The following is a 22,694-nucleotide window of genomic DNA, read 5'->3' as shown; positions in this document are numbered from 1 at the left end:
ACCAAAGAGTGCTGTCCCCCCGGAGAGGGGACGCGGTGCCCTGGTGCCTGTCACACACTAAAGGAGCAGCAGCCGCTGCACGACTGTCCCACGGTGTCCTGCGTGTTTTGTCACCTCGTCCCCAGATGTCCTCAATGTCGCCGGGCTGAACTGGAGACAGCGGCCCCTGGGGGGAGGTCGAGGTGGGCTGGAGGGGTCGCGGTGTCCCCACGCTGCGAGGGCGGCGCCGGCCGCTGGGTGGCACCCGCGGGGAGATGTCACGCGTGGGGCGGTGCGTGGGGAGGAAACGCGGGGGGGGCGGGCGGCTGGGCGCGCGTGGGTGAGCGCAGGTGAGCGGGGCTCAGAGCGCAGCCGAACGCAACGCACGGCCGTACGGGTGAGCGAGCACACGCGGGTGGGTACGTGGACACGCGTGTGAGCATCCGCACGGACACACGGCCGGTCGCGTGGGGGCACGCGCGGGGAGAAAAGTGAGCGGATGCACACGCGTGCGCACGCAGCCAGGTGAACGGACGCACAGACGAGTGCGCGCTCACACGTGAACGCGTGCACGAGCGTGCACGCACAGGTGAATGCATGCACACGCACGTGCCCGGCACCTCCCCGCGCTCCTCACGCCCGTGCACGCGTGGGGGGATGCGGATCCCCGCGCTCCCACGCGCGTCCCCCTCCGCCTCCCCAACTCCACGCGCCCCGCTCCACGTGGGCGGTGCACACGCATGTGCGCGGCGCCGCGTGTGCGCGCGTGCTCGGGGCCGCGCGTGGGCCGCCCGCGCGCGGCGCAGCGCAGCGCAGCAGAGCGGCGGAGCGGCAGAGCGGCAGCCGGTGCAGGCTGGGGCTTGCAGCGCAGGGGCTGGGCCGGGGCTGCCGTGCAGAGGCGTCGTGCTGGGGGGGGCCGGGGGGTGCACAGCGTCCTTGCGCCGGCATCGGCATCGGCGGCGGCTGCAAAGGTGCGTGCCGTGGGTTTTTAAATGGGGGGGAGGTGGATGGGGTTGGGGGGGGGGGGGGAGCGGTTCGGGTGCGCGGATCTGCGGTTGGATTGAGAGGGGGGAGAACGGTGGGGGGGCTGCACTGCGGTGCTACTGCTTTGGTCCCCCCCTCCCCCTTCCCCCCATCCCATCATAAATCGGCAGCCCACGCTTGGTGTTCGGAGGGGAGGAGGCAGAGCATGTGGGGGAGGTGGGGGGCTGCAGTGGGTGCCCCGTGGTGCAGCCAGGTGGGTGCCCCCCCCCACGCACACTCCATATGGGGAGCCCCCATCTCACCCTGGAAGCTCCTCATCCCTTCCTGAGGTGGGAGAGCCCCCCCCTTTCCCCCCATCACACCCCAGGGACAGGCACCCATGGGTGAGGGCGGCACATAGGGGGGAGGGGGGGGGGGGGGCAGCACCCCAACATCACCGGGGGGGACCAAGCAATGGGGCACCAAAACAAGGAAAAACGTTACAGGGAATGGGAGAAGTTGTGCACCCCAATGGCACCGTCCCCATGGATTCCCACCTCGCGGGGGCTCTGTGCCCCATTTCAGGGCTCCATCTCCCCACCTCAGGGCTGTCCCCCCCCCACCCCCCTGAAGATGGCCGAGAAGCTGGTGGCCGGCGACCTGTTCCTGCGGCAGGCACGGGAATCCGTGTCATCCCTGGACTCGGACAAGCTGTCCCCTGTGTCCCCCGAGGCGGGCGGTGAGGAATCGTCAGACAGCGAGGGCGAGCAGGAGGGCAGCACCCACAAACTCATCCGGAAGGTGTCCACCTCGGGCCAGATGCGGAGCAAGGTGAGGGGACCCCCACCTCCTGTCAGCCCCGATCCCAAATCTTCGTTTTATTTCCTCCCCGCCGTGGTTACGGGTTGGCAGCTTGTGTGTGGAGTGACGGTTTGGTAGGTCCGATGGAAATATGGGGTGCTGCTATGGGGACAGGAGGCCGGTGTGGGTCTGGGGGTGGCAGAGCCCCCGGTGCTGTTTGGGATTGCTGGCTCTGTGCTGTGCGTGGTGGTGTTGTGGGGTCCCCTTGTCCCCCTGGCTGGGTGGCAGCATCTGGCACTTCACCATGCAGGAGGCAGTGCTGGAAAGGGAGCACGTATGGCATCCAGCGTGGCCGCCATGCAGCCAAATGGGGGGGGCAGCACCCCACAGTCCTAATTAGCACAGAGTTAATAAGGGAGAACCCAGTGGTTCCCGAGAGATGCCTGGTTTAGCAGCGAGGAGGGGAGACCTATTTTTGGGTGTCCTCAGCCATCCCTGCTGCTGATAACAGGGGGCTACTGAGGTTTTAGGGTTTCCACCCCACCTCTTGGGGTTCGCCGTGCCCCCATATGGTGCTGATGTCTCTCCTGGGGACAGGACAGGGCGGACGTCCCATCCCCATCCGTTCTGTGTCCACCCCCATCAGCATGCACCCCAATTGCCAAAGCCCTGCCCCCACCCCCATCCATCCCAGCCCCCCGTCCCCCACACCCCAACTCGTGGGCTGTAATTGCGGGGCTCCCTGTGGGGCGCTTTGTGCCGGCCCTGGCGCGGAGGCGTTGAGGCCATTGTGCTCAGTGACAATGACAGCTGCCAGGCGCAGGTGCCCCTGCAGGGCTGAATGGCCCCAGTACAGGAGGGGGGTTGCTGCCACCCCCTCCTCCTCCTCCTCCTCACTGGGGCTGAGGGCTGCCGGTTCCCTTGAGAGCTGTGGGCATCAATGGGAAACTGGGGACGGGAACGTCCCCCACCACTGGCAGAGCAGTCCTGGGGTGTCACCTGCTGGAGTAACCCAGGGGACAGCACTGGTGGCGCTGGGCTGAGAGGCATCACCGCAGAGGTGCTGGGCTGCAAATCATCTCTGAGAGCTGCTGGCAGCTGCCCGTTTACTCTGGGGTCCCCCTGTGTGCTTGAGGCAGCTCTGTGTGCCCCTGCTCACTTTGGGGGTCCCTCTTTGTGCTTTGGGGCCCCCTGTGTTCTTTAGGGGATTGCTTGCAGGCCCTTAGGTCCCCCGTGCCCCTTGGGGTTCTCTGCATGCTCTTAAGTCAGCTGCGTGCTTTGGGGACCCTCTATATGATTTGCACTCCCCCTCATGCCTTGGGGTCTTCTGCATGCTTTGGAGTCCCCCTGCATGCTCTGAGGTCACCTTGGGGCCCCCTTGTGTGTTTCGGGGTCCCCCTGCATGCTTTGGGGGGCCACTATGTGCTTTGGGGTCCTTCTGCACGCCATGAGGTCCTTTGTGTTCTTTGGGGCTGCCCCACCTGCTTTGGGTTCCCCAAAGGGGATCATGACATCCCCTGTCTGCTTTGCAGTCCTCCTGTACACTTCGGGGTCCCCTGTGTGCTCTGAGTTCCCCCCATGGAGACACCCTGATCCCCCCCTGGGAGCTCCATTGGTCAGCTCACAGGGACAGCATCTCAGGTTCACGGGATACCATCGACATCAGAGCCCATCTGTGCCCCAGTGCCCCACATTGCTCCCAGCCTGCAGGGACGTGAGGGGACGGGGTGGCAGTGCCTGGGCCACTGAGATAGCCTGTTGCCAGCAGCCGGATGTCTGCGGGGTGCCTCACCCCGACGCATTTTCCGTTCTGCACACACTGCATCGCCATCCCCCATTAATTCTGCAGCCCCTTTTCAGGCACCGGCACTGAAACCTTGCAGGGGTTCCCACAGCGCCGGGGTTTGGGGGCTGCAGGGCTGCAGGGCACGGTGTTGGGGTGCACGGCTGGGGCTGAGCCCGGAAGGGCCCGTCGTGTTGCACAGCTGATAAGGTTTGCAGCCACCCGCAGCCCCAACCCTACTGGTGCTCTGGTGGTGCGGGGTCAGACCCGGCGGATCCCTCTGCGTGCCCATGGGGTGATGCTGGTGAGATGCAGGTTGGTGCTGTGATGCGTGCCGAGCCCCCTCTCCTCCTCTTTCTTTTGGGGCTTTTTGCTCCGATTTGGGGTGTTTCGACCTGGGGGTGGGGATGGAAAGGGCTCTGCTTTTCGGGTTGAGCAGCTGGGTCACATCCTGCCCGAACCCTGCATCGCTCAGAGCTGCTCCCGCTGCGGTGCTGGCACCCGCCCTGCAGGATCGTGCTGCCCGCCTGGCCCCCAGCCACGCCGAGCTGGGCTGCAGTGCTGGCTCCGACCCCGCTGTGCCTGCACCATGCTGCAACCCCTGCTTCCAAGCATCAGGATCCCCCATTCCCCCCCTGCTCCTTCCCACCCAGAGCCCCCTGCATCCCCCTGCGCACCAGGAGGTCCCCATGCACCGTGCTTCTCATTATTAGGAGCTCACCGTGTCCCCTTACTTCTCCCCCCACCAGGAGCCCCCCAAAATCTCCCCGTATCCCCCACTCCTCACCATTACAACTTCCCACAGCCCAACGTTCCTTCCTGTCATAAAGCCCCCCATGTCTCCCTCTCCGCCAGGATCCCCCCATGCCCCTCTCCTCACATCACCGTGACACCCCGTGTCCCTCCATCACCACCCCAAGCCCCCTGCACCCCCATACCCATCACCATCAGGATTCTCCAATGTTCCCTCATCATCACCGTGCATCCTCCTGTCCCCGTGATCATTATTGCCATCCCATATCACTTGGTGGGGGTCCTGAGAGCTGATGTCCCCATGTCCCCACAGAAGAGTGTGAAGGAGGGGCTGCTGCTGAAACAGACGAGCTCCTTCCAGAGGTGGAAGAGGAGATACTTCAAGCTGCGAGGCCGGACGCTCTATTATGCCAAGGATGCTAAGGTGGGCCGGGGGAGTTCTGAGCCCCCACTGAGCTGGGTTTGGGTTTGCAGCAGTACTGAGCCCTGCTTTGTTCCCACAGTCCCTGATCTTTGATGAGGTGGATCTGTCTGACGCCAGCGTGGCTGAGACCAGCACCAAGAACATTAACAACAGCTTCACAGTGAGGCGGAGGCTTTCTGTGGGGTTTGGGCGGGCTGTTGTAGGGTTTGGGCGGGCTGCCATGGGGTTCAGGTGGGTTGCTGTGGGGTTTGGCTCTCTGTGGGGTGGCCTTGCAATGGGCTGTGGCACTGTGGCTCGTCGCAGGTGATCACGCCGTTCCGCAAGCTCATCCTATGTGCTGAGAACCGTAAAGAGATGGAGGACTGGATCGGGGCCCTGAAGTCAGTGCAGAAGTGGGAGATCCACGAGGTGGGATGGCTGTGGGGTCAGGGAGTGGGTCCCCAGGGCTGGCAGTGCCATGATGATGGGATACTGGGAGGGTCTGTCGGGATATCGGGATGCTGGGGTGGACCAAAGGGACTGTGAGATGCTGGGATGCTGAAATAGTGGGATGCTGGGAAGGACTGCAGGGATGTTGTGTTGTCGGGAAGGATGGCTGGGATAGCAGGATGCTGGGAAGGGTCACTGGGATGTGGGGGGGCCCAGGGAGTCACAGGGCCGTGGCTGCAGCTGGGCTGTGCCCCACAGGCCACGCAGTTCAACATGGAACACTTCTCGGGCATGCACAACTGGTACGCCTGCTCCCATGCCAGACCCACCTTCTGCAACGTGTGCCGCGAGGCGCTCTCAGGGGTCACCTCCCACGGCCTCTCCTGTGAAGGTGGGCACCCAGGGGTTCCCTGGGCCATATGGAGGGAGGGGGAAGGGGGAAAGGTGGGGTCAGGGGCCGTCCTCGCCCCTCACCCGCTCTTCCATACCCCACAAGTGTGCAAGTTCAAAGCGCACAAGCGCTGCGCCGTCAGAGCCACCAACAACTGCAAGTGGACCACGCTGGCGTCCATCGGCAGCGAGATCATCGAGGACGAGGACGGGGTGAGCATCCCCACCGCGGGGCCGCCATCACTGGGCACGACGTGGGGACTGATGGTTGTCCCTGCCCGCAGGTGGCCATGCCCCACCAGTGGCTGGAGGGCAACCTGCCCGTGAGCGCACGCTGTGCCGTCTGCGACCGGACCTGCGGCAGCGTGCGGAGGCTGCAGGACTGGAGGTGCCTGTGGTGCAAAGCCATTGTAAGGACAGTGTGCCCCCTGCATCCCCTGGGGACAGCCAGGCTGTGGGTCGTCCCTCAGCTAACACAAATGCCCCCAGGTGCACAGTGCCTGCAAGGAGCAGTTCGGCAAGAGGTGCCCCCTGGGGCAGTACAAAGTGTCCATCATCCCACCCACTGCCCTGAACAGCATCGACTCGGATGGTGAGTCGGGAGGGGACGCACCGTGCCATCAGTAGGTTCCAGAACGAATGCCACCCAGGGATGTTCCCACACCGCTTCCCTCGCCCTATCTGCTTCCCTATCTGGAGGGGTCCAGCTGGCCTCAGCCAAGCGAAATCTGTTCCTCTCCTCCGGATATTCCTTCTCGTGTTCTTTAATGATTTCCACCGCTCCGCTCAGCCGGTGGCTCATCTGCTGCTCGTTACTCATCGAGATGCTGTCAGGGCAACCGTCACGCGGTTCTCCTCCCTCCTCAGAGCCGTGTCTGCTCCATCCAACCCAGGGACTGGGAATGGGGCGGCCGAGGTGTCCCTGAGCCGGCTGCGGGCCAGCCCCTTCCATGCTGTGCTGCGGGCACATTGCATTCCCCATCTCATTTCTTTAAAAGCATGCTACCGGCTGCCAACCTCCCTGAGTCATCTGCAGAGCTGGGGGGGACGTGGCAGCTTTTGGCAGTGGCTGTTCTCCAGGGCCACCGAATGCCACTGAATCTGGGTGGGGATTCCCACCTGGTTGTGCTGGGTCAGTCCCTGCAGTGAGGGAGGGACCCCTCTGTGCCCATTGCGGTGGCTGCAGCTTGGGGACAGGAGCCAGCCCGCTGACTCACTGTGCCTGCAGGGGCAGTGCTGGGAGAACCAAACTTGGCCCTGTGTGCTGCCCTGGCACAGCCTCGCCTGTCCCTGGCCCCATTTCCTTTCCCATCCCATCCCATCTCCTTCCCCATGTCCATTCCATCCTCATTCCCATCTTCCTCTCATCTCCACTCCTATCCTCGTTCCCATCTCTGTCTCTATCCCATACCATCTCCCTTCCATTCCCAACCCCATCTCCATGCCCACGCTTTTTCCCATCCCCATCTGATCCCATCCCATCCCATCTATGTCTCATCCTCCTCTCCTTCTCCATTCCCACCCCCATCCCATCTCCTTCCCCATTTCCATTCCATCCTCATTCCCCATCTCCATCCTATCCCACCTCATCTTCATTCCATCTCCAACCCCATCTCTCTGCCTTTCCCCATCCCATCCCGTCCCGTCCCATCCCATCCCATCCCATCCCATCCCATCCCATCCCATCCCATCCCATCCCATCCCATCCCATCCCATCCCATCAACATTCCATCCCCTTTTCCTTCCCCATTCCCATCCCCGTCCCTGTCACCTTCTCCATCCTTATCACTGTCCACATCTCCATCTCATCCCACCTCTGTGTCCTGCTCCTCCTTTTCCAACCCCTCTGCATTCCCATAGCCCCCTGCTTACACCCCCTCCTGCCTGTAGGGCTGGATGCAGTCAGGGCATCTTCTGATCTCCAGAGGTGCCTCCTTCAATGCCTTCAGGGCTGGGGGCAGCGCTCATGTCCGTGTGTCCTCACAGGGTTCTGGAAGGCCACCTGTCCCTCCTCCTGCTCCAGCCCCCTCCTGGCTTTCGTCAACTCCAAGAGTGGGGACAACCAGGGCGTCAAGTTCCTGCGCAAATTCAAGCAGTTCCTCAACCCTGCCCAGGTCTTCGACCTCATGAATGGAGGCCCACACCTGGGGTGAGTGCTGGCAGCTGGGTGTCACCTGCAGGAGCCCAGCGGGACCCCACAGCCCCCTCTGCCCCCTTTTTCCAGGCTGCGCCTCTTCCAGAAGTTCTCCACTTTCCGCATCCTGGTGTGCGGTGGCGATGGCAGCGTGGGGTGGGTGCTGTCTGAGATCGATGCTCTGGGGCTGCACAAGCAAGTGAGTGGTGGCAGGGGGACAACGGAGACAATGGGGACAACGGGAACGATGGGGACAGCGGGCTGCCACCTCCCATCTTCATCCCGTGGGGACAACGGGGCTGAGGGACTTCCACCTCCCCATCCTCACCTCCCCATGGGGACAACGGGGATGTGCCCATGGTGATGTCCCCTGCAGCACTGAGGTGTGGGGTACCTGCAGGGGGGGTGCGGGGCTGAACCCCGTCCCTGTCCTGCAGTGTCAGCTGGGCGTCCTGCCCCTGGGCACTGGTAACGACCTGGCACGGGTGCTGGGCTGGGGCAGCCTCTGCGATGACGATACGCAGCTGCTGCAAATCCTGGAGAAGCTGGAGAGGGCCACCACCAAGATGCTGGACCGGTGAGCTCTGGGGAGACCTGGGCATCCCTGCGTGACAGATGGGGCCAGGGGATTGTGGCATCTCTGCTCTCTGCTTGGCAGGTGGAGCGTGCTGACCTACGAAGCCCCTAAGCAGTCCCCACCAGCCCTGAAGGAGGAGGAGGATGGAGACTCCAACATCCAGGTGGGCACTTGTAGGGACGGGTCCCTGCCACCCTGAGCCACCCTGAAATGATGTCAGATGGGGGATGTTGTGGGAAGGGGGCAACGTGGCATGGGGTGAGCATGGCAGGGCTCGGACTGCTGTGCGTCCCTGTACTGAGGGGATGGACACAGCGCCATGTCCCCATCCTGGCTTGGGACACCCATCCAGCTGTCCTCTCCCCAGGCCCACATCTCCCACTACGCCGACTCCGTTGCCTTCCACCTGGCCAAGATCTTGGAGTCGGACAAGCATTCAGTGGTGATTTCATCTGCAAAGTACGGGGTTGCTGGGGATGGGCTGCTGGGGATGGGTCCCCCCAGGACACCACTGGTCCCGTGACTCCCTGACTGCTTCCCTTGTCAGATTCCTCTGCGGCACCGTCAATGATTTCGTGGCTGAAGTTGGCCGTGCCTACAAGAGGGCAACTGAGAACAAACAGGAGGCAGAGCTGATGGCCAGAAAGGTGGGCCTGGGGGTGGTGGGGGGCTGCTGGGGGCGTGCATGCCATAGGGGTGCCCAAGCTCCTGGGGTGCTCAGGAGAGTATGGGATAGTGAGGTACTTGGGGTGCCCAGAGTACCCAGGAAGCTGGGTGCTCAAGTTCTTAGGGTCCCAGGCACTTCGGTTGCAAACCCAAATACACAGGATTTCCAGGTAAGCATCTGGTGCCCAGGCACTCAGGGTGTTGAAGGGTGCCCAAGCACTTGGGGTACTCGGGGAAGCATGGGGTGCCCAAATATTCAGGATTTCCAGGCACTTGGGGCGCTCAGAGATGCCCAGCACTTGGGGTACCTAGGTAAGCACGTGGCATCCAGGCGTTTGGGTAGTCGGGCCAAGCATGGGATGCTCAAACAACTGGGTACCCAAGCAAACATGGGGTGTCCAGAACAGCACGGGATTTGGGGTGCCCATCCCTTGGGGTTCCCGTGCCTTGGGGTGCCAGGCAGAGGGCTGAGCGCGTGGCCACCCCACAGTGCGCCATGCTGAATGAGAAGCTGGACTCGCTGGTGAGGGAGCTGACCGAGGAGGCTCAGGCCATCGTGGTCCCCGAGGGGACCCCGCAGGGCACCCCGACCGATGCCAAGGAGCTGGAGAAAGGCGGCTTCGCCCCCAGCCCTGTGCCCCGCATCTTCAAATCCAAGGAGCAGCTGATGCTGCGGGCCAACAGCCTGAAGAAAGCCCTGCGGCAGATCATCGAGCAGGCTGAGAGAGGTGAGGGGGTGGCACGGGGAGGAGCCGTGCCTCAGTTTCCCCTCTGAATGTTCATCACTGTGCAATCCCATCTCCAGGGTGATCCAAAGGCTGGGGCAGGCTGGGGCAATGCCCTGGGGCTGGGGGCAGCTGTTGGGATGCAGGGGGGGGGGGGTGCTCTGGCCCCACCGCTGTGCTGTGTTTGCCCCCCAGCTGTGGATGAGCAGAACAAGCAGACCCAAGCATATCAGGCCACCGTGGTTCCCAGCAAGAAGGACAGCTCAGAGGAGCTCAACAAGGAGGAGGAGCGGCTCTGTAAGGCTCCCATTTGGCACGCAGCATCTTTTAAGGGGGCTTCGAGGGGAGCAGTGGGGTGGGCTCACTCAGCAGCCACCTCCAACCCACCCTGCAGGCTCTCGGCGGGAGACGGTGACCTCGGCCACCTCATCCATCCTCCTGGAGCGGCCGGACACCTTTGGCAGCTTACAATTCCCCGAGGATCCCAGTGTGCTGTGAGTTTGGGGTCACCCTTGGGCTCTGTTGGGTTTTTGCTTCGTGTCCTGGTGCCAGCCCTGCTGCTTTCAGGCACTTCTCGGAAAAATGTGTCATGAACAACTACTTTGGCATTGGCCTGGATGCCAAGATCTCACTGGAGTTCAACAACAAGAGGGATGAGCACCCTAAGAAGTGCAGGTTGGCTGAGAGACTCCCCTGGGAAAAGTGTGGGATGTGTGGGTTCCCCCCCAGCCCAGCTCCATGATGCCCGTGTGGGGAGGGATTGCTGGGATGCTGGAAAGGACTACTGGGCTGCCAGGATGCTGGGAAGAGACTGCTGGGAGGGATTGTCAAGGTGCCAGGAAGGATCACAGGGATGCCAGGATGCTGGGACACTGGGAGGGAGCACTGGGATGCTGGAAGGGAATATGGGGATGCCAGGAAAGATGCCAGGATGGACCAAAAGGTTGCTGAAATGGACCATTAGGATGCAAGGAGGGACCACTGGGAAGAAATTACTGGGATGCCAGGATAGCAGGATGATGGGGAGGAGCACTGGGATACTGAGATACTGCTGGGATGCTGGGTAGGGTCACTGGGATGCTGTGGGGCCGGTGGCCATTCACCTCCCCCACGGCACCCCACAGCAGCCGCACCAAGAACATGATGTGGTACGGGGTGCTGGGCACCAAGGAGCTGCTGCAGCGCACCTACAAGAACCTGGAGCAGCGGGTGCAGCTGGAGGTATTGGGGTCAGGGCTGGGAGCGGGGCTGGGGTGGGGGCAGCGGGGTGGCCCCCCAGGCTCAGCCCTCTCTTGCAGTGCGACGGGGTACCCATCTCGCTGCCCAGCCTGCAGGGCATCGCCGTGCTCAACATCCCCAGCTACGCAGGGGGCATCAATTTTTGGGGTGGCACCAAGGAGGACAACGTGAGTGCGAGCTGCGGGGGGGATGGAACCCCTCTCTGTCACTGGGGGAGGGGGCACTGAGCCCAGCGTGGCGGGGCTGTTCCCATGCAGAACTTCGGCGCGCCGTCCTTCGACGACAAGAAGCTGGAGGTGGTGGCTGTGTTTGGCAGCATCCAGATGGCCGTGTCACGGGTCATCAACCTGCAGCACCACCGCATCGCCCAGGTAGGGCCGGGGGGAGCCTTGCACAGTGCTGCTCTCTGCCGGCCCCGGTGCCAGCCCTGTCTGCCCCGCAGTGCCGCGTGGTGAAGATCACCATCCGTGGGGATGAGGGCGTCCCGGTGCAGGTGGATGGGGAGGCATGGATCCAACCGCCCGGCGTCATCCGGATCCAGCACAAGAACAGGGCACAGATGCTGACCAGAGACCGGGTGAGCCCTGCAGGATGGGCTGTGGGGCTGTGGGGCGAGCAGGGTTGAGACCTCTGTGCCCCTGCAGGCGTTTGAAAGCACTTTGAAGTCATGGGAGGACAAACAGAAGGGGGAGAGCTACCGTACAGCCGCACGGCCACGGCTCAGCTCACAGCAGTCCATGGAGTACCTGACCGAGGAGGAGAGCAGCCTGCTGCAGCAGCTGTCACGCGTGGCTGAGACCCTCATTGCCAGGTCAGGATGGGGGCGAGGGGCTGCTGGGGGCACAGGGACACTCTGGCTCCATCCCATCTCTGCTGCAGGATCCGCGAGGCAGCCAAGGCGCACAAAGGCGTGGAGCAGGAGCTGGCACACGCCGTCAATACCAGCACCTCGGCGCTGAGCGATGCGCTTTGCAACAAAGCTGCTGGCACCCCTGAGGTGAGCAGGGTTGGGGGGTCAAATCCCCATCCTGGCAGACCCTTGGCTTTGTGCTCACCTCCTGTGCCCCCACAGTTTCTCAGCAGGAACGCAGCCGTGGAGGTGGTGCTGAGCATCAAAGCTCTCTATACCGAGACCAGAGCGTTCCTGGAGGGGAAGGCGGTGAGTGTGGGGCTGGGGACCCCCCCGAGCCCTCCAGCCCAGCTGTCCCCCCCGCCAGCAGGTGGCACTGGGGCTGGGGACGGTCCCTGTCCCCCACAGCTGGACTCACCCCTGGAGGAGGAAGCACTGCAAGGCCCCCTAAGCGCATTGGGCCAGGAGCTGCAGCGGCTGTTGGACATCCACTGGCTGGGACCCATCGCCCACCCCAGCGAGGAGGTGGGTGCATAACGGTGTGTGGGGGGGCTGTGCTGGGTGTAAGGGTGGGCTCAGCCCTGTTTCTTGCAGGAGAGTGCCAGCAGTGCCAATAAGGGCAGCTTCAAACTTCGCCTCAACATCCCCAAGCCCAGGAAGGACAAGGCACAGAAGCAAAAGAGCAACAGTGCGCTCCCAGGTAAAGGAGCTGCACATACAACGGGATGAGAGAAGGAGCTGCAGTAGAGCTCAGCCCCACAGGAGGCTGACTGGGCAAAGGGAGATGGTTGGACGCTCCATAGAGAAGTGAAAGAGCCCCATAAAGAGGTGGAGGGAACAAGAGGCAGCATCTGCCACACTTGCGTGCCGGTGCCCTGCTTCACTTCTGGGTTTTCTCTCCCTTCTAGCGGACAAGTGGGGTGCTGAGGAGGTGGCTGCCTGGCTGGAAACACTTGGGTTAGGGGAATACAGAGAGATCTTTATCCGACACGACATCCAGGGCTCGGAGCTGATCCTGCTGGAGAGGAGAGACCTGAAGGTACCACAGCCCATTTCCACCTCCTAGATGTCAGCACAAGAGAGCACTGTGTCCCCCTCCTTCCTTCGACCTCACTGTCCCCTATCGGGGGGACACAACGGTGGGAAGGGAGCTGGCCCCAGCCCCTGGTTCACCAGCATCATGCCTGTGCTCCACTCAGGGGAGCAAAGCTTTGCAGCTCCTCTCTCCCCAACCACAGGACCTGGGCATCACCAAAGTCGGCCACATGAAGAGAATCCTGCAAGCCATTAAGGAGCTCAGCAACCCATCCTAGGCTGCCAGGAGCTGGGGGGCCTGGGTCCCTGCTGCCCCCTGTGCGTGTGTGTGTGTGTGTGTGTATGGAACCCTCTCCCCCCTCCCCGCTTGCCTTGCTTTGTCTGTTTGTCCCCCAGCATCCCTGGAGCTGCTGCTTCTCCCTGAGCCTCGGGGGCTGAAGGTGCCGGCGGGTGCAGGGTCACTACAGGAGCCAGGGAGCTGGGCTGCAGTATGGGGCCAAAGCAAAAAGATCTCCCCCTTTCTCTATGTTGCTATTTAAGCTGTGTAAATATTTGGAGAAAAGATATTTATTGCTGCTGCTGGTGTCAAATCACTGCTTGGGGACAGAAAGAGGATGGGTCCCAGGCACCCTTCCAGCCCCTCCTTTATCCCTGCATCCCCTCCACGTGCAGCCCCTACTACAACCACATTAAGATATACACAATATTTTATTGACAACTCTACATCACTTTTTTTTTCTCCATTCAGTAAAAACAATGTTTGGGTTTGGTTTTTTGTTTTCTCCCCCCTTTTATGTACACAGTGCTCCCACCCCGCTATTTACAGGCTATGTACAGAGGCAGGGCTAGCTTTTCAACTTCTCCTCCAGCTTCATCATGTCCATGGGGGTTGTCTTGGCGACCTCAAAGAAGACCCTGCAAGGAGTTGTGTGGGGTTGCAGAGCTCAGCAGCAGCCCTGGCACCCCCAGGAGAGCCCCCAGGGGCTGCTGGCATACTCACCTGTGTGAGTACTTGGTGCGCACAGCCTTCAGCTTGTCACAGGGCTGATAGGTGAGCAGAAAATTCAACCTTTTCACCAAGGGGTGCAGATCCTGAGCGCAGTACCCGCTGTAATACTCCAGAGTGGGGGTCTGCGGAGCGACGAGGGGTAAGCCACAGCCATCCCTGCGCTGTCACCTCGGCCCTCCATCCCTTCCCACGTTCCCACGCTCACCCAGCCACCCAGGTTCTTCATGGTGAGCGCCAACAGCAAGCTGCTGGCAGCCAGCTTGGAAGGACGCTCCCGTGCGTAGTCGTACTCCTGCAGGGTCATCTCACAGAGGAAACGGGCCAGAGTCAGCGTCTCCATCGAGGCACGGGCACACTGTGGGCAGAAGGCTCAGATTTAAGCAGCACCACACCAGCATCCTTCTTTCTGGGGCACCGGATGCAGATCCCAAGCCCTCAGGTCAACGCCATCGCCCCTAACCCTCCCTTCTCTCCCTCCCTTTGTGTCGCAGCCCATGGGAGGTGGCAGAGCCCCACCTTGGCAAAGCGCCGCAGGAAGCGGTAGGGGATGGGGATGTTGATGTCGAAGTTGAGGGTGCGGAGGATGCTCGTCTCCATGGCAATGAGCTCTTCCCTCTTGTAGGCATCGTCGCAGATGTACAGGAAGTCATCCACGCATGGAGGGCAGCGCTCCTGCAGGGAGGAACTGCTCAGAACTCATCCTGATAACATTTGGGGGGAGCCTACGCAATTTTCAGGCCTTCTCAGGGTACATCTCCTGCCAGGAGCATCATATTGTGACACCCCGGTAACCCTGGCAGTCCCCAAACAGCAGAGAGGAGCCAGGTGTCCAGTAGGCAGGATTCAGCCCTCGGCACAGAAAGGGGCAGCACAAGGATGGGTGAGCCACCCCAGGGCCTTAGAGCCCCAGCGTTCTCCAAAACCCACACCCAAGATTCACCTCGAATTTGGAGGCGATGAGGACAGCAGTGGAGCCAATGAGCTGCAGCTTGTCCCTCATGCTCACCACCTCCACCAGGTAGTGGTCCACCAGCTTCACTGCCAGGTACAGTGTCTCATGGTTCAGCTCGAAGTTTTCCTGCAAAGATATGAGGCGATGGGCAAAAGCCTGAATTCCTGGGGCATTCACAGCCTCATCATCAGCATGGGGAGGGGGATGAGGAGGAGCTCTGAACTGGGGACGTTTGTAGGTCCAGAGTGGCTCCCGCCCTATATAAAACATGGGGCAAATCCAAGCCCCCTCCCCATGCCTGCCTACCTGCACCTCCACCATCCAGTCCACCAGGATGGCACGCATGTCCCTGCTGATATCTGGCTGCTTCTCCATGTAATCAGGGAGCTGGAACTTTTCCTGTCAAGGCAGCAGAAGTCAGGGACTCCCTCCCAAAATGAGCCCCCTCCCACCCCACGCAGGACTCCCCAGGCAGACATCACTCAACACCCACCTCCCTCTCTCGCATGTAGTCAAAGATCTCCTTGGCATACTCTGCATTGGCGTAGGGGTCTCCCAGCTGCTCCTTGTCTATGTCCTCCACCACTGGGACCTGCTGCGTGGACAAGGCAGCAGTGAGAACAGGCATGGGGAAAGCTTACAGAGCTCTTCAGGGTAGCACACCCTCTCTCCAAGCTGACCCACAGCAGTCACTCCTCTCTTTGCCATTGGAGAGGCTCCTAGGAGCAGGTTTAGCCTCCAGCTCCCATCCCAGCACACTGAACAGCTTCCAGAGATGCCCCAGTACCTCTAGAATAGAGCTGGGGGCCAGGTTACAGCCTGGGGTCCATCACCTGGGACAGCTTCATACCTGCACAGGCTCCTCAGACACAGAATCTTTCTCGGGCTCCACAGGAACATCTGTTGGGGGGGTTTTCCTCAATGACCTGGATAGGACAAAAACATCAGAAGGGAGACATCTCCTGGGTCTCCAAAAAGCCCCATCTAACTCCTGCCCACCCCCATCCTGCTCACGTACTCCAGCACCCCAGGGAAACCCCAACACCACAGGGATGGCTGTGAGTGGGTGCTGGTCCCCACACCCTGCTCCCATCTCACCTGGGTACTCACTTTTTCAGGTTGATCTCATTGTTCTTGGCCACTATCGGGGCAGGGGGGGCCCTGGTTGCTTTGTGGGTGGGAGCTTTGACCCCCTCCTTCTTCCCTGTCACTGTCTGGTTCTTGTGAGCCTGGTTTTGGGGGAAAAAGAGACGAAAACGTAGCAAAGAGGTGCTTCTGGGGGAAGGGTGGGTGAGGGGGCTGGGAGCACAGCAATGCACTCACATTGGTGATGTCCCCAAACGCTGACCTCTTCTTGGGACCTCCCTGGGGCGAGGATGGGGAGCGTTTGGCCTGACAGCCCTCCTCCTGCAACACAGCCAGTGATGTGGGGCTGGGGGCACCCCACAGGGAGCCCAAACTGCCCGTAGCCCACAGCCATACCTTCTCTTGGGGGACATTCTCAGTAACAGAGGGCGCCTTGCTGGCTCGGGGCTGCTTGCTGCTCTGTGCCTTGCTGCTGCGTGCCACCGGCATCCTCCTCCTCAGCCTCTGCGAGCAAAGAGGGGGGTGGGCACAGTTATGGGGGGGGGAGGGGATCCAAATCTCACCGCACACCCGCAGCGAAAGGGCTGCAGGGCCCAATGCAACCAATAGCAAGCTCAGAGGCGCCCTCCCAGCCCCGCAGAGAGGCCCAAACATCGGGAAGCACCGGGGGGTGGGAGAAGCAAAGAAATATGGGGAGAGGGGTGCAGTGGGACCTCCCCACCCCTCCTTCCCTCCACGAGGTCTCGGTGCCTATAGGGCAAGGGCCCAGCTCAGCACCCAGTGACACAGGAAGGAGCCCCACACGTAGGTAGGAATAAAACCAGGGGGTCACAAACGAGAATTCCAGGCTAATGCATCCCACCGCCGCTCACCTGCACGCAGCCGCCGCCGGCCCCGGCTCTTTTGAAAGTAGCAGCGCTGCGGCGGCTGCCGGCACTGGTCGAGCCGCGTGGCCAATCAGCGAGCGGGCCGCTCCGCACGAGAGCCAATGGGAACGCCGGGATGGATGCGGTTGCTTAGGGGCGGGCAAAAGAGTTTAAAATTCTGCCTCGTCAGCCAATAAGGAGCGGCGGAGGGGAGGGGGGCGGGGTTACGGCGGTTGGGGGCGGGGCCGGGGCGGTTGGGGGCGGTGTCATGGCGGCCTGGCGGTGTCATGGCGGCTTGGCGGTGTCATGGCGGCGGTGGGGTGCCATGCGCTGCCCGCATGGCAGGGAGGCCCTTAGCGCCCTGCATGACCTCCTGGCCTCCACACATCTTTTCTGACACATGACCCGAGTTCCTGGAAGCTCTGGGGGCTGCATCCCCATCGGGGGGGCTGCAGAGCTGTGCTTGGGCCCAGCGAGGCCTAGTGAGGCCCTGTGTGTGTGGTGAACACAGGCTGAGTCTGCAGCTTCCCTACCACTAAAGCCCGACTGAAAACCTACCCCTGTCCTGTTGCTCTTAGATTATCTGAAAAGTCGCTCTCTTATCTTGTTTACAAGGTTCCTTTATTGACGAAATAGTTTTTCCCACCATTGGCCCTGAGGCTCTGAGGCCTGAACGAAGGCGAGCTCGGCTCTGCTCTGAGGAGAAGCCCTGAGGGCTGTGCTCCCTGCACAGAAATCCTGTGGGCCACAGCACACCCACACCTGGGAAACGGGTGCAGCCTCCTGTGGGGTTCCATCCCCAGCCAACAACTTGCAGCTGTGCAGCAGTGAGCTGCCTGGGCCGGGTCGGTGTCTGCCTGGCTTGATGGGGGGAAGCAGGAATTTCTAGTCCCTGGAGCACTGCCCTCGGGAGGCTCTTGGGTGCTTTGGAGGTGATGGGGAGGATGAGAAGCATCTGCTGGGAGGTGTTTGCTCTGGGATTGCTGCCCTGGCACAGCCTCAGGGTTGAGAGGAGGAGCGAGAATTATCATCTGTGGGATGGACAGAGATGGGTTTTCCTTCCTTTCCCAAGCTAAATCCTTTCCCTTTCCCAGGCTCAAACAGGCCTGACTTGTTGCTCCCCGTGGCCCGGTGCCAGTCGCACGGAGCTGAGCAGCATGAGCAGGATTGGAGTTCAACATTTTGTTCCTCCTCCCCTTTCCACTGTTAATGGCAGAGGAGAGACTGAAGTGGGATAAGAGCTGGTGGTGATGCAGTGGGGGTGGCTGCAGACCATGTGTCCCCCACTGTCCTTTCAGGGCCATGGGAATCCCCCTTCCCCAGGACCCGGAGCCCATTGGGGATGCGCTGGCAGGAGCTTGGGTGTGACAGCTTCATTTCCTGAACTCTGAGCTTCTGCTTTTATTTGCTAAAAAAAAGCAAGCCCATTCCCCAGTAAGCAGGGTTCACCGTCCAGCCAGGGAGGCACAGAGCCAACACTGCACCTGGCAAAGCACCTCGTCCTTCACCTCCTCACTTGGTGGCCGATTTGATCTTCTGGATGGTGTAGGGACTGGATTCCTTGGGCATCCAGATCTCCTCTCCACCACGGCCCTGCTGCTCGGCCGCTCCCTCCATGGCTGCCGTCAGCTCGGGGCCGAAGATGCTCTCAGTGGCACGGTAGGCGCGGGTGAGGCGGCGGAAGGAGGAGTCGGAGGAGCTGTCGTCAGGCAGGTCTTCATCCTGCTCATCCCGCAGTTTGGTCCTGCTTGCCTCTGAGCGGCCACCTGGGCCCAGCAGAACCTCCTTGGCCTCCCGCAGGAAGGCAGCCTTGGGGCTGACGATGCACAGCAGCAGAGCGAGGCCCGCCGACACCCCGCAGAGAAAGTAGAGAGCGACTTTTTCAGGGACATCTGGTGGGGGGAAAAGAGCAAAGAGAGGCATCGGGGTGCACGCCCTGCTGCAACACACAGGGTGCCTGGGCCTGGAGACCCCCCCCACCAACCCAATACTTTGGGGCCACGTACCCCAGAGGTGGGCAAAAGCTGCCAGGGAGCTAGTAAAAATCATCCGGTCTTCCCGGAGCCTGGAGAACCTGGGCCCTTTGTACCAGCCACCTGCAGTGAACAAGGGGACGTGAAGGGCCGCTTCCCCTTGGGGTGTCTATGTGCCAGACCCCCTCTTTTCCCCAGCAGAAAACACCCTTGTTTGCTCTGAGGTGGATTGCTATGAGGTTCTCCATCCCTATGGGGCACGAGATGGTTTCCCCTCTGCTCCCCAAATTACCGTGCATGTAGTTTGAGAGCAGGAAGGGATCCGAGGTGTCTGGGCCCACCTCCTCCAGCAGCTGCTTGGGCACTGCAATGAGATACGCCGTCCCAAGTGTCACCACTCCACTTGTCCTCAGGGGTGGGGGATGCACAGCCTCCCCAGCCCCGCAGTCCCACTCTCACCACAGGTGTAGGACACCCGCAGCTGCTTCCTCGTGCCGGGCAGGCATGGGTCCCCAAAGTTGGCCTGGTCAGCAGTCACTGTGCAATTCCCTTTGCGGTGGCACTTCTTGGAAACCCTCCGCAGTGCATCTGGGGCCAGGCATTCTGCAGGGACACGGGACCTCTGGCCATCAGCACAGCGCTAAGCACAGCTCCCAGCCATGATTCAGGCTGCGACCCCGTCCCCCTCATACCAATATGGGGTCCACCAGCGTTGGGGGCATCGCACTCAGGTTTGCCCCTCAGGAATCGTCCATAGTGTGCAGAGTAAATAGCCAGGACGGATTTTGGCCTGCAGTGCAGCCTCAGCTCGTTGTTCTCACACACTGTCTTCACCCGATGGTTATCTGGGGAGGGAGGAGGTGGGCAGAGGGTGACACCCTAGGGTGACCCAGCGTGACACCCCAAACCTTCTCCTCTTGCCCAGCCCCGGGTTCCCGTGGATGCTGCCCACCTGGCCGGCACTTGTAGGATGCGATGAGGTACTTGTGTGTGCCAGGGCAGGGATCCGGCCCGAACACCTGGCTGTGCACCGAGAACTGGCACCACTGCTGGTCCTGACACTCAGCCAGAAGCTTCTGCAGGGCAAAAAGGGTGTGAGGCTGGTGGAAGGACCCTAGGCCGTTGTCACCTCTATGCTGTCACCTCTGTCCTGTGGCTGTTGTCGCCCCCACGGTGGCCACGTGGTCTTGTGGGCAATTTTGGTGTCCAAATCCCAAATCAGGTGCTGCCCTGTGCAGACTGTGCATGGTGCCCAGGCAGGCACGCACGCCTGCACTGCAGCACAAAGTGTGTGCACACACACTGCTCTGTGCAATGTCTATGCTGCAAGCACGCAGGCGTGCACACTCAGCTTCCTGCAAGATCCATGCATGCAGGCAGGCACACTCACGCGGCTCCAAGCAGCACCCTCATAAGCACACACAACCACAAAGATCCATGCAATGCCCGTGCAGGCATGCACACTCATACAGCTTCATGGAATACTCATGCACGCTGACATAGCTCCATGCAACGCCTTTGCAGGTAGCTGTGCACATTTCCACTGCTCCATGCAGCACTTCTGCAAGCGCAGCCGCGCGCACAGCGCTCTGCGCAACACCCCTGCAGGCATGCGCATGTCTTGCAGCTCCGTGCAACGCCCTCGCAGCCCCAGCCTCTCTCCAGGACGGCCCCGTGCAATGCAAGCTCACGGCCGCAAGATGGGGACGAGGCTTCACGCCGCACCTGGTACCGTCCTCGTTGAGAGGATATTGAGGGACGCTGGCTTTTGGTGCTGGCTGAGCTGCAGCAGCGCCACCTCCCAGGCTGCTCTCGCTGGGACTCAGCACAGGGGATCCCACGCACCCTGCTCTCCTAGAAATGCCCCCAAAACACAGCCACACACGACCCCAAATGTCCCAGGATGCTGCCCTTACCAGGTGGGCTGTGGGTGACATGCACTCGGTGCTCTCCTGGGACACATTGCCGGGGCTGGGGCACAGGTTGGGGCTGGGCACGCGGCGCCCGTAGAAAGCACCCAGGATGCTGATGGTGGTCTTGCGAGGGCACAGGATGAGGAGCTGCTCCCCATCACACGTGTGCACCGTGTGGTTCCGCAGCACCTTGCGTAGGTACCCTGCAGGGGGACACAGCAGTGAGCTGGGGAGGGATCGCAGATGATGGCCAGAATGGTGACCAAGAGGTGGTCAATCACTAAGGAAAGATCACCAGGAGATGATCACCGGAAATGGGAAGAACCCGATGGATGAGCAATTCCCAGCCCACATCCTTCTGGGTGGGCAGAGGTCCCGCTTCTCATCCTGAATTCCCGGCGTGGGGTGTTTCTCTCCTTTAATCCTGTGTAGTTTGTGTCCCAAAGCAACTTATCTTGGTGCTTTCCTTCTGTTGTTTGGAAGCTTGGGGGTGGGGAGAGGGCGATGAGCCTTCCTGCCAGGCAGGATTCAGGGCTCTGGGGGACGTAGGACGCTGAGGGATGAAGGACAGGGAAGGATGCAGGTTGCTGAGGGATGCAGGACGCGGGGATGCAGGATGGAGGGTGCTGGGAAGGCAGGGCACAGCCAGCAGCTCCCCAGCCCCCAAATGAACACAAGCAGGTGGGAGTGCTGGCTCCCAGCCCCACGCTTGTCCCTCTGTCCCTCCATCCACAAACCAGTGCCAGGCTCAACCGCACAAAGAGCCCCTTTCAATTCCCCTATGGCCACCAACCCCTCATCAGCCGCAGCCAGCGCTGCTCCCAGGGGCCAGCAGCATCCAAGGGGACAGCAGAGATGTGGATGGGGTTTGTGCTTTAGAGCGGAGGTTCCTCCAGTGGCAGAGGCATCGCAGTGCCTCCACCCAGCACTGACACACTCTCGCTCAGACGCTGTTTTTTTGGGGGGTGAAGCACCAGCAGGGAGGCTGTGGGCGATTCTCCTCGTGGTGTGACTGACTCAGACCCAGAGTTGTGCCGTCAGCTCTGCCCAGATGAAATCACATCCTCCCCACCTGCCCCACAGCAGCTTTTTAGGTGCTGGGCCAGAGCCAGCGCATCTCCCATGGGATCCCCCACACTCCACAAGCCACCCAGCCAAGCCTGGCTTACACCCCACCCCTCGTGGTCCCCAAATCCCCTGTGCCCCACTCACCGCTGAGCTCCGGGCTGGCCTCTGTCCCTGCAGCCAGGCAGAGGAGCAGCAGGGCCACCACCAGCGTGGCCACCATGGTGCCACCAGTGCTCTCTGCCACCCACCGCCCGGTCCCTGCAGCAGCTGGCGCCGGGGCGGGGGCTGGCACAGCAGTGACAATGGGTCCTTCTGTGCACTGCAGAGCGACTGAGGCCGCTTTGGGCAGCTGGGACAGCATGGGAACAAGTGCCACTGGGAGCAGAGGATGTGTTTTTGAGGGCTGTGCAGCAGATGAAGGAGGGCAGTGGGGTCCCCAGCCTGCACCCCGCTTTCTGCTTATGGCCAGGATACACGCGTGCTGCAGGCTGTGTCCCAGCACATGTCCGGTCATTGAGTGCTGGGGAGGAAGGGAAGGGCTGCCTTGTGCTTAGCAGCAGCAGGAAGCTCTCTTCATTCACAGATTGTTTGCAAAAAGTTCTGAGCTTATCCAAGCTGGGGTGAACGGGGACGCAATAAAAACCCCATTTTGTGCAAAGCTGGTGCTGGCTGCATGGCACCATGGCACGTTGCTGGGCTCACCCCAGCAGCCAGCTCCACCCGAAGGCATCCTGGGGAGGAAAGCAGGGGGGGCATCTTTCCCATGAAACAGCCCAAATTCCGGGAATGGGGCCGTGGAATGGGTGTTTTGCAATGCCTTCCTGTGTAAGGCTGTCTGTGACGAGGTGGTGGTGAGCGGCCGGGTTTGCCCTCCACACTTCCCCAAACCCTCAGCCCCACACCCCCATTGCAGCAGGGTGGGCATCGTGGCATCGCATTCGCGTCCTGTATCTGTGGGATCCAGCGGGACGGCAGCAAGAAACTCAGGGAGAGGGGAAAAAAAAGAACCAGAGGGTGGTGAAGACACTTCCTGTACCAAAAAAAATAACCCTATTCCCATTGGAGAGGTGATCGAGACG

The 22,694-nt window shown here is 61.4% G+C and overlaps 3 protein-coding genes across 12 annotated transcripts; 1 reads left to right on the top strand and 2 right to left on the bottom strand.

Annotated features, from left to right (window-relative positions):
* Window positions 1–777: 777 nt before the first annotated feature.
* LOC125699820 (diacylglycerol kinase delta-like) lies at window positions 778–13,316 on the top strand. Of its 5 annotated transcripts, XM_048959769.1 has the most exons (30): window positions 778–950; window positions 1,549–1,773; window positions 4,593–4,703; window positions 4,783–4,863; window positions 5,007–5,111; window positions 5,391–5,523; window positions 5,629–5,735; window positions 5,807–5,932; window positions 6,012–6,114; window positions 7,509–7,671; window positions 7,747–7,855; window positions 8,094–8,233; window positions 8,315–8,396; window positions 8,601–8,692; window positions 8,781–8,880; window positions 9,390–9,627; window positions 9,820–9,921; window positions 10,019–10,118; window positions 10,192–10,299; window positions 10,749–10,845; window positions 10,923–11,030; window positions 11,121–11,234; window positions 11,306–11,440; window positions 11,508–11,674; window positions 11,743–11,860; window positions 11,936–12,022; window positions 12,122–12,238; window positions 12,308–12,413; window positions 12,622–12,752; window positions 12,952–13,316. In XM_048959769.1, exons 2-30 carry the CDS (start codon window positions 1,576–1,578, stop codon window positions 13,024–13,026), a joined length of 3,453 nt encoding a protein of 1,150 aa, XP_048815726.1. In that variant the 5' UTR covers window positions 778–950; window positions 1,549–1,575; the 3' UTR covers window positions 13,027–13,316. The 5 variants fall into 5 exon arrangements, with proteins under 5 accessions (XP_048815726.1, XP_048815723.1, XP_048815724.1 ...); XM_048959766.1 differs by having other exon boundaries at window positions 1,576–1,773; window positions 11,936–12,238; XM_048959767.1 differs by having other exon boundaries at window positions 10,752–10,845; window positions 11,936–12,238.
* A 121-nt stretch (window positions 13,317–13,437) lies between these two features.
* CCNB3 (cyclin B3) lies at window positions 13,438–16,772 on the bottom strand. Of its 4 annotated transcripts, none has more exons than XM_048959770.1 (12): window positions 16,668–16,772; window positions 16,192–16,299; window positions 16,033–16,116; window positions 15,820–15,938; window positions 15,560–15,635; window positions 15,203–15,304; window positions 15,016–15,108; window positions 14,698–14,835; window positions 14,274–14,429; window positions 13,963–14,112; window positions 13,749–13,879; window positions 13,438–13,663 (listed from the first exon to the last, which is right to left on the bottom strand). In XM_048959770.1, the coding sequence occupies exons 2-12, from the start codon at window positions 16,282–16,284 to the stop codon at window positions 13,594–13,596; spliced, it is 1,212 nt and encodes a 403-aa protein (XP_048815727.1). In that variant the 5' UTR covers window positions 16,285–16,299; window positions 16,668–16,772; the 3' UTR covers window positions 13,438–13,593. The 4 variants fall into 4 exon arrangements, with proteins under 4 accessions (XP_048815727.1, XP_048815728.1, XP_048815729.1 ...); XM_048959771.1 differs by having other exon boundaries at window positions 16,632–16,673; XM_048959772.1 differs by lacking the exon at window positions 16,668–16,772 and adding an exon at window positions 16,573–16,641.
* An 829-nt stretch (window positions 16,773–17,601) lies between these two features.
* Window positions 17,602–22,256, bottom strand: LOC125699721 (protein eva-1 homolog C-like). 3 transcript variants are annotated; one of them, XM_048959553.1, is made up of 9 exons: window positions 21,760–22,256; window positions 20,551–20,750; window positions 19,587–19,710; window positions 19,327–19,479; window positions 19,094–19,237; window positions 18,927–18,998; window positions 18,668–18,757; window positions 18,146–18,553; window positions 17,602–17,692 (listed from the first exon to the last, which is right to left on the bottom strand). In XM_048959553.1, the coding sequence occupies exons 1-8, from the start codon at window positions 22,127–22,129 to the stop codon at window positions 18,174–18,176; spliced, it is 1,533 nt and encodes a 510-aa protein (XP_048815510.1). In that variant the 5' UTR covers window positions 22,130–22,256; the 3' UTR covers window positions 17,602–17,692; window positions 18,146–18,173. The 3 variants fall into 3 exon arrangements, with proteins under 3 accessions (XP_048815510.1, XP_048815509.1, XP_048815511.1); XM_048959552.1 differs by lacking the exon at window positions 17,602–17,692 and having other exon boundaries at window positions 18,066–18,553; XM_048959554.1 differs by lacking the exons at window positions 17,602–17,692; window positions 18,668–18,757 and having other exon boundaries at window positions 18,066–18,553.
* Window positions 22,257–22,694: the final 438 nt, after the last annotated feature.

Source organism: Lagopus muta, chromosome 13 (assembly GCF_023343835.1).
Source record: "Lagopus muta isolate bLagMut1 chromosome 13, bLagMut1 primary, whole genome shotgun sequence".
In the NCBI taxonomy this organism is placed as follows: domain Eukaryota; kingdom Metazoa; phylum Chordata; class Aves; order Galliformes; family Phasianidae; genus Lagopus; species Lagopus muta.
Note: the sequence above shows the minus strand (reverse complement) of the source record. Positions and strands in the feature narration are given on the sequence as shown.

Bases quoted from the DNA above. Each gene is read 5' to 3' on its own strand.
- CCNB3 (XM_048959770.1), bottom strand. From the start codon at position 16,284: ATGCCGGTGGCACGCAGCAGCAAGGCACAGAGCAGCAAGCAGCCCCGA. The intron at 16,117-16,191 runs GTATGGCTGTGG...GCTGTGTTGCAG, and splicing joins AGAATGTCCCCCAAGAGAAG to GAGGAGGGCTGTCAGGCCAA. The intron at 13,880-13,962 runs GTGAGCGTGGGA...GTCGCTCCGCAG, and splicing joins TGAAGAACCTGGGTGGCTGG to ACCCCCACTCTGGAGTATTA.
- LOC125699721 (XM_048959553.1), bottom strand. From the start codon at position 22,129: ATGACCGGACATGTGCTGGGACACAGCCTGCAGCACGCGTGTATCCTG. The intron at 19,238-19,326 runs GTATGAGGGGGA...GTGTCCCTGCAG, and splicing joins CGCTGGTGGACCCCATATTG to AATGCCTGGCCCCAGATGCA. The intron at 18,758-18,926 runs GTAATTTGGGGA...TGTTCACTGCAG, and splicing joins GCTCTCAAACTACATGCACG to GTGGCTGGTACAAAGGGCCC.
- LOC125699820 (XM_048959766.1), top strand. From the start codon at position 1,576: ATGGCCGAGAAGCTGGTGGCCGGCGACCTGTTCCTGCGGCAGGCACGG. The intron at 4,864-5,006 runs GTGAGGCGGAGG...GGCTCGTCGCAG, and splicing joins ACATTAACAACAGCTTCACA to GTGATCACGCCGTTCCGCAA. The intron at 12,414-12,621 runs GTAAAGGAGCTG...TCTCCCTTCTAG, and splicing joins GAGCAACAGTGCGCTCCCAG to CGGACAAGTGGGGTGCTGAG.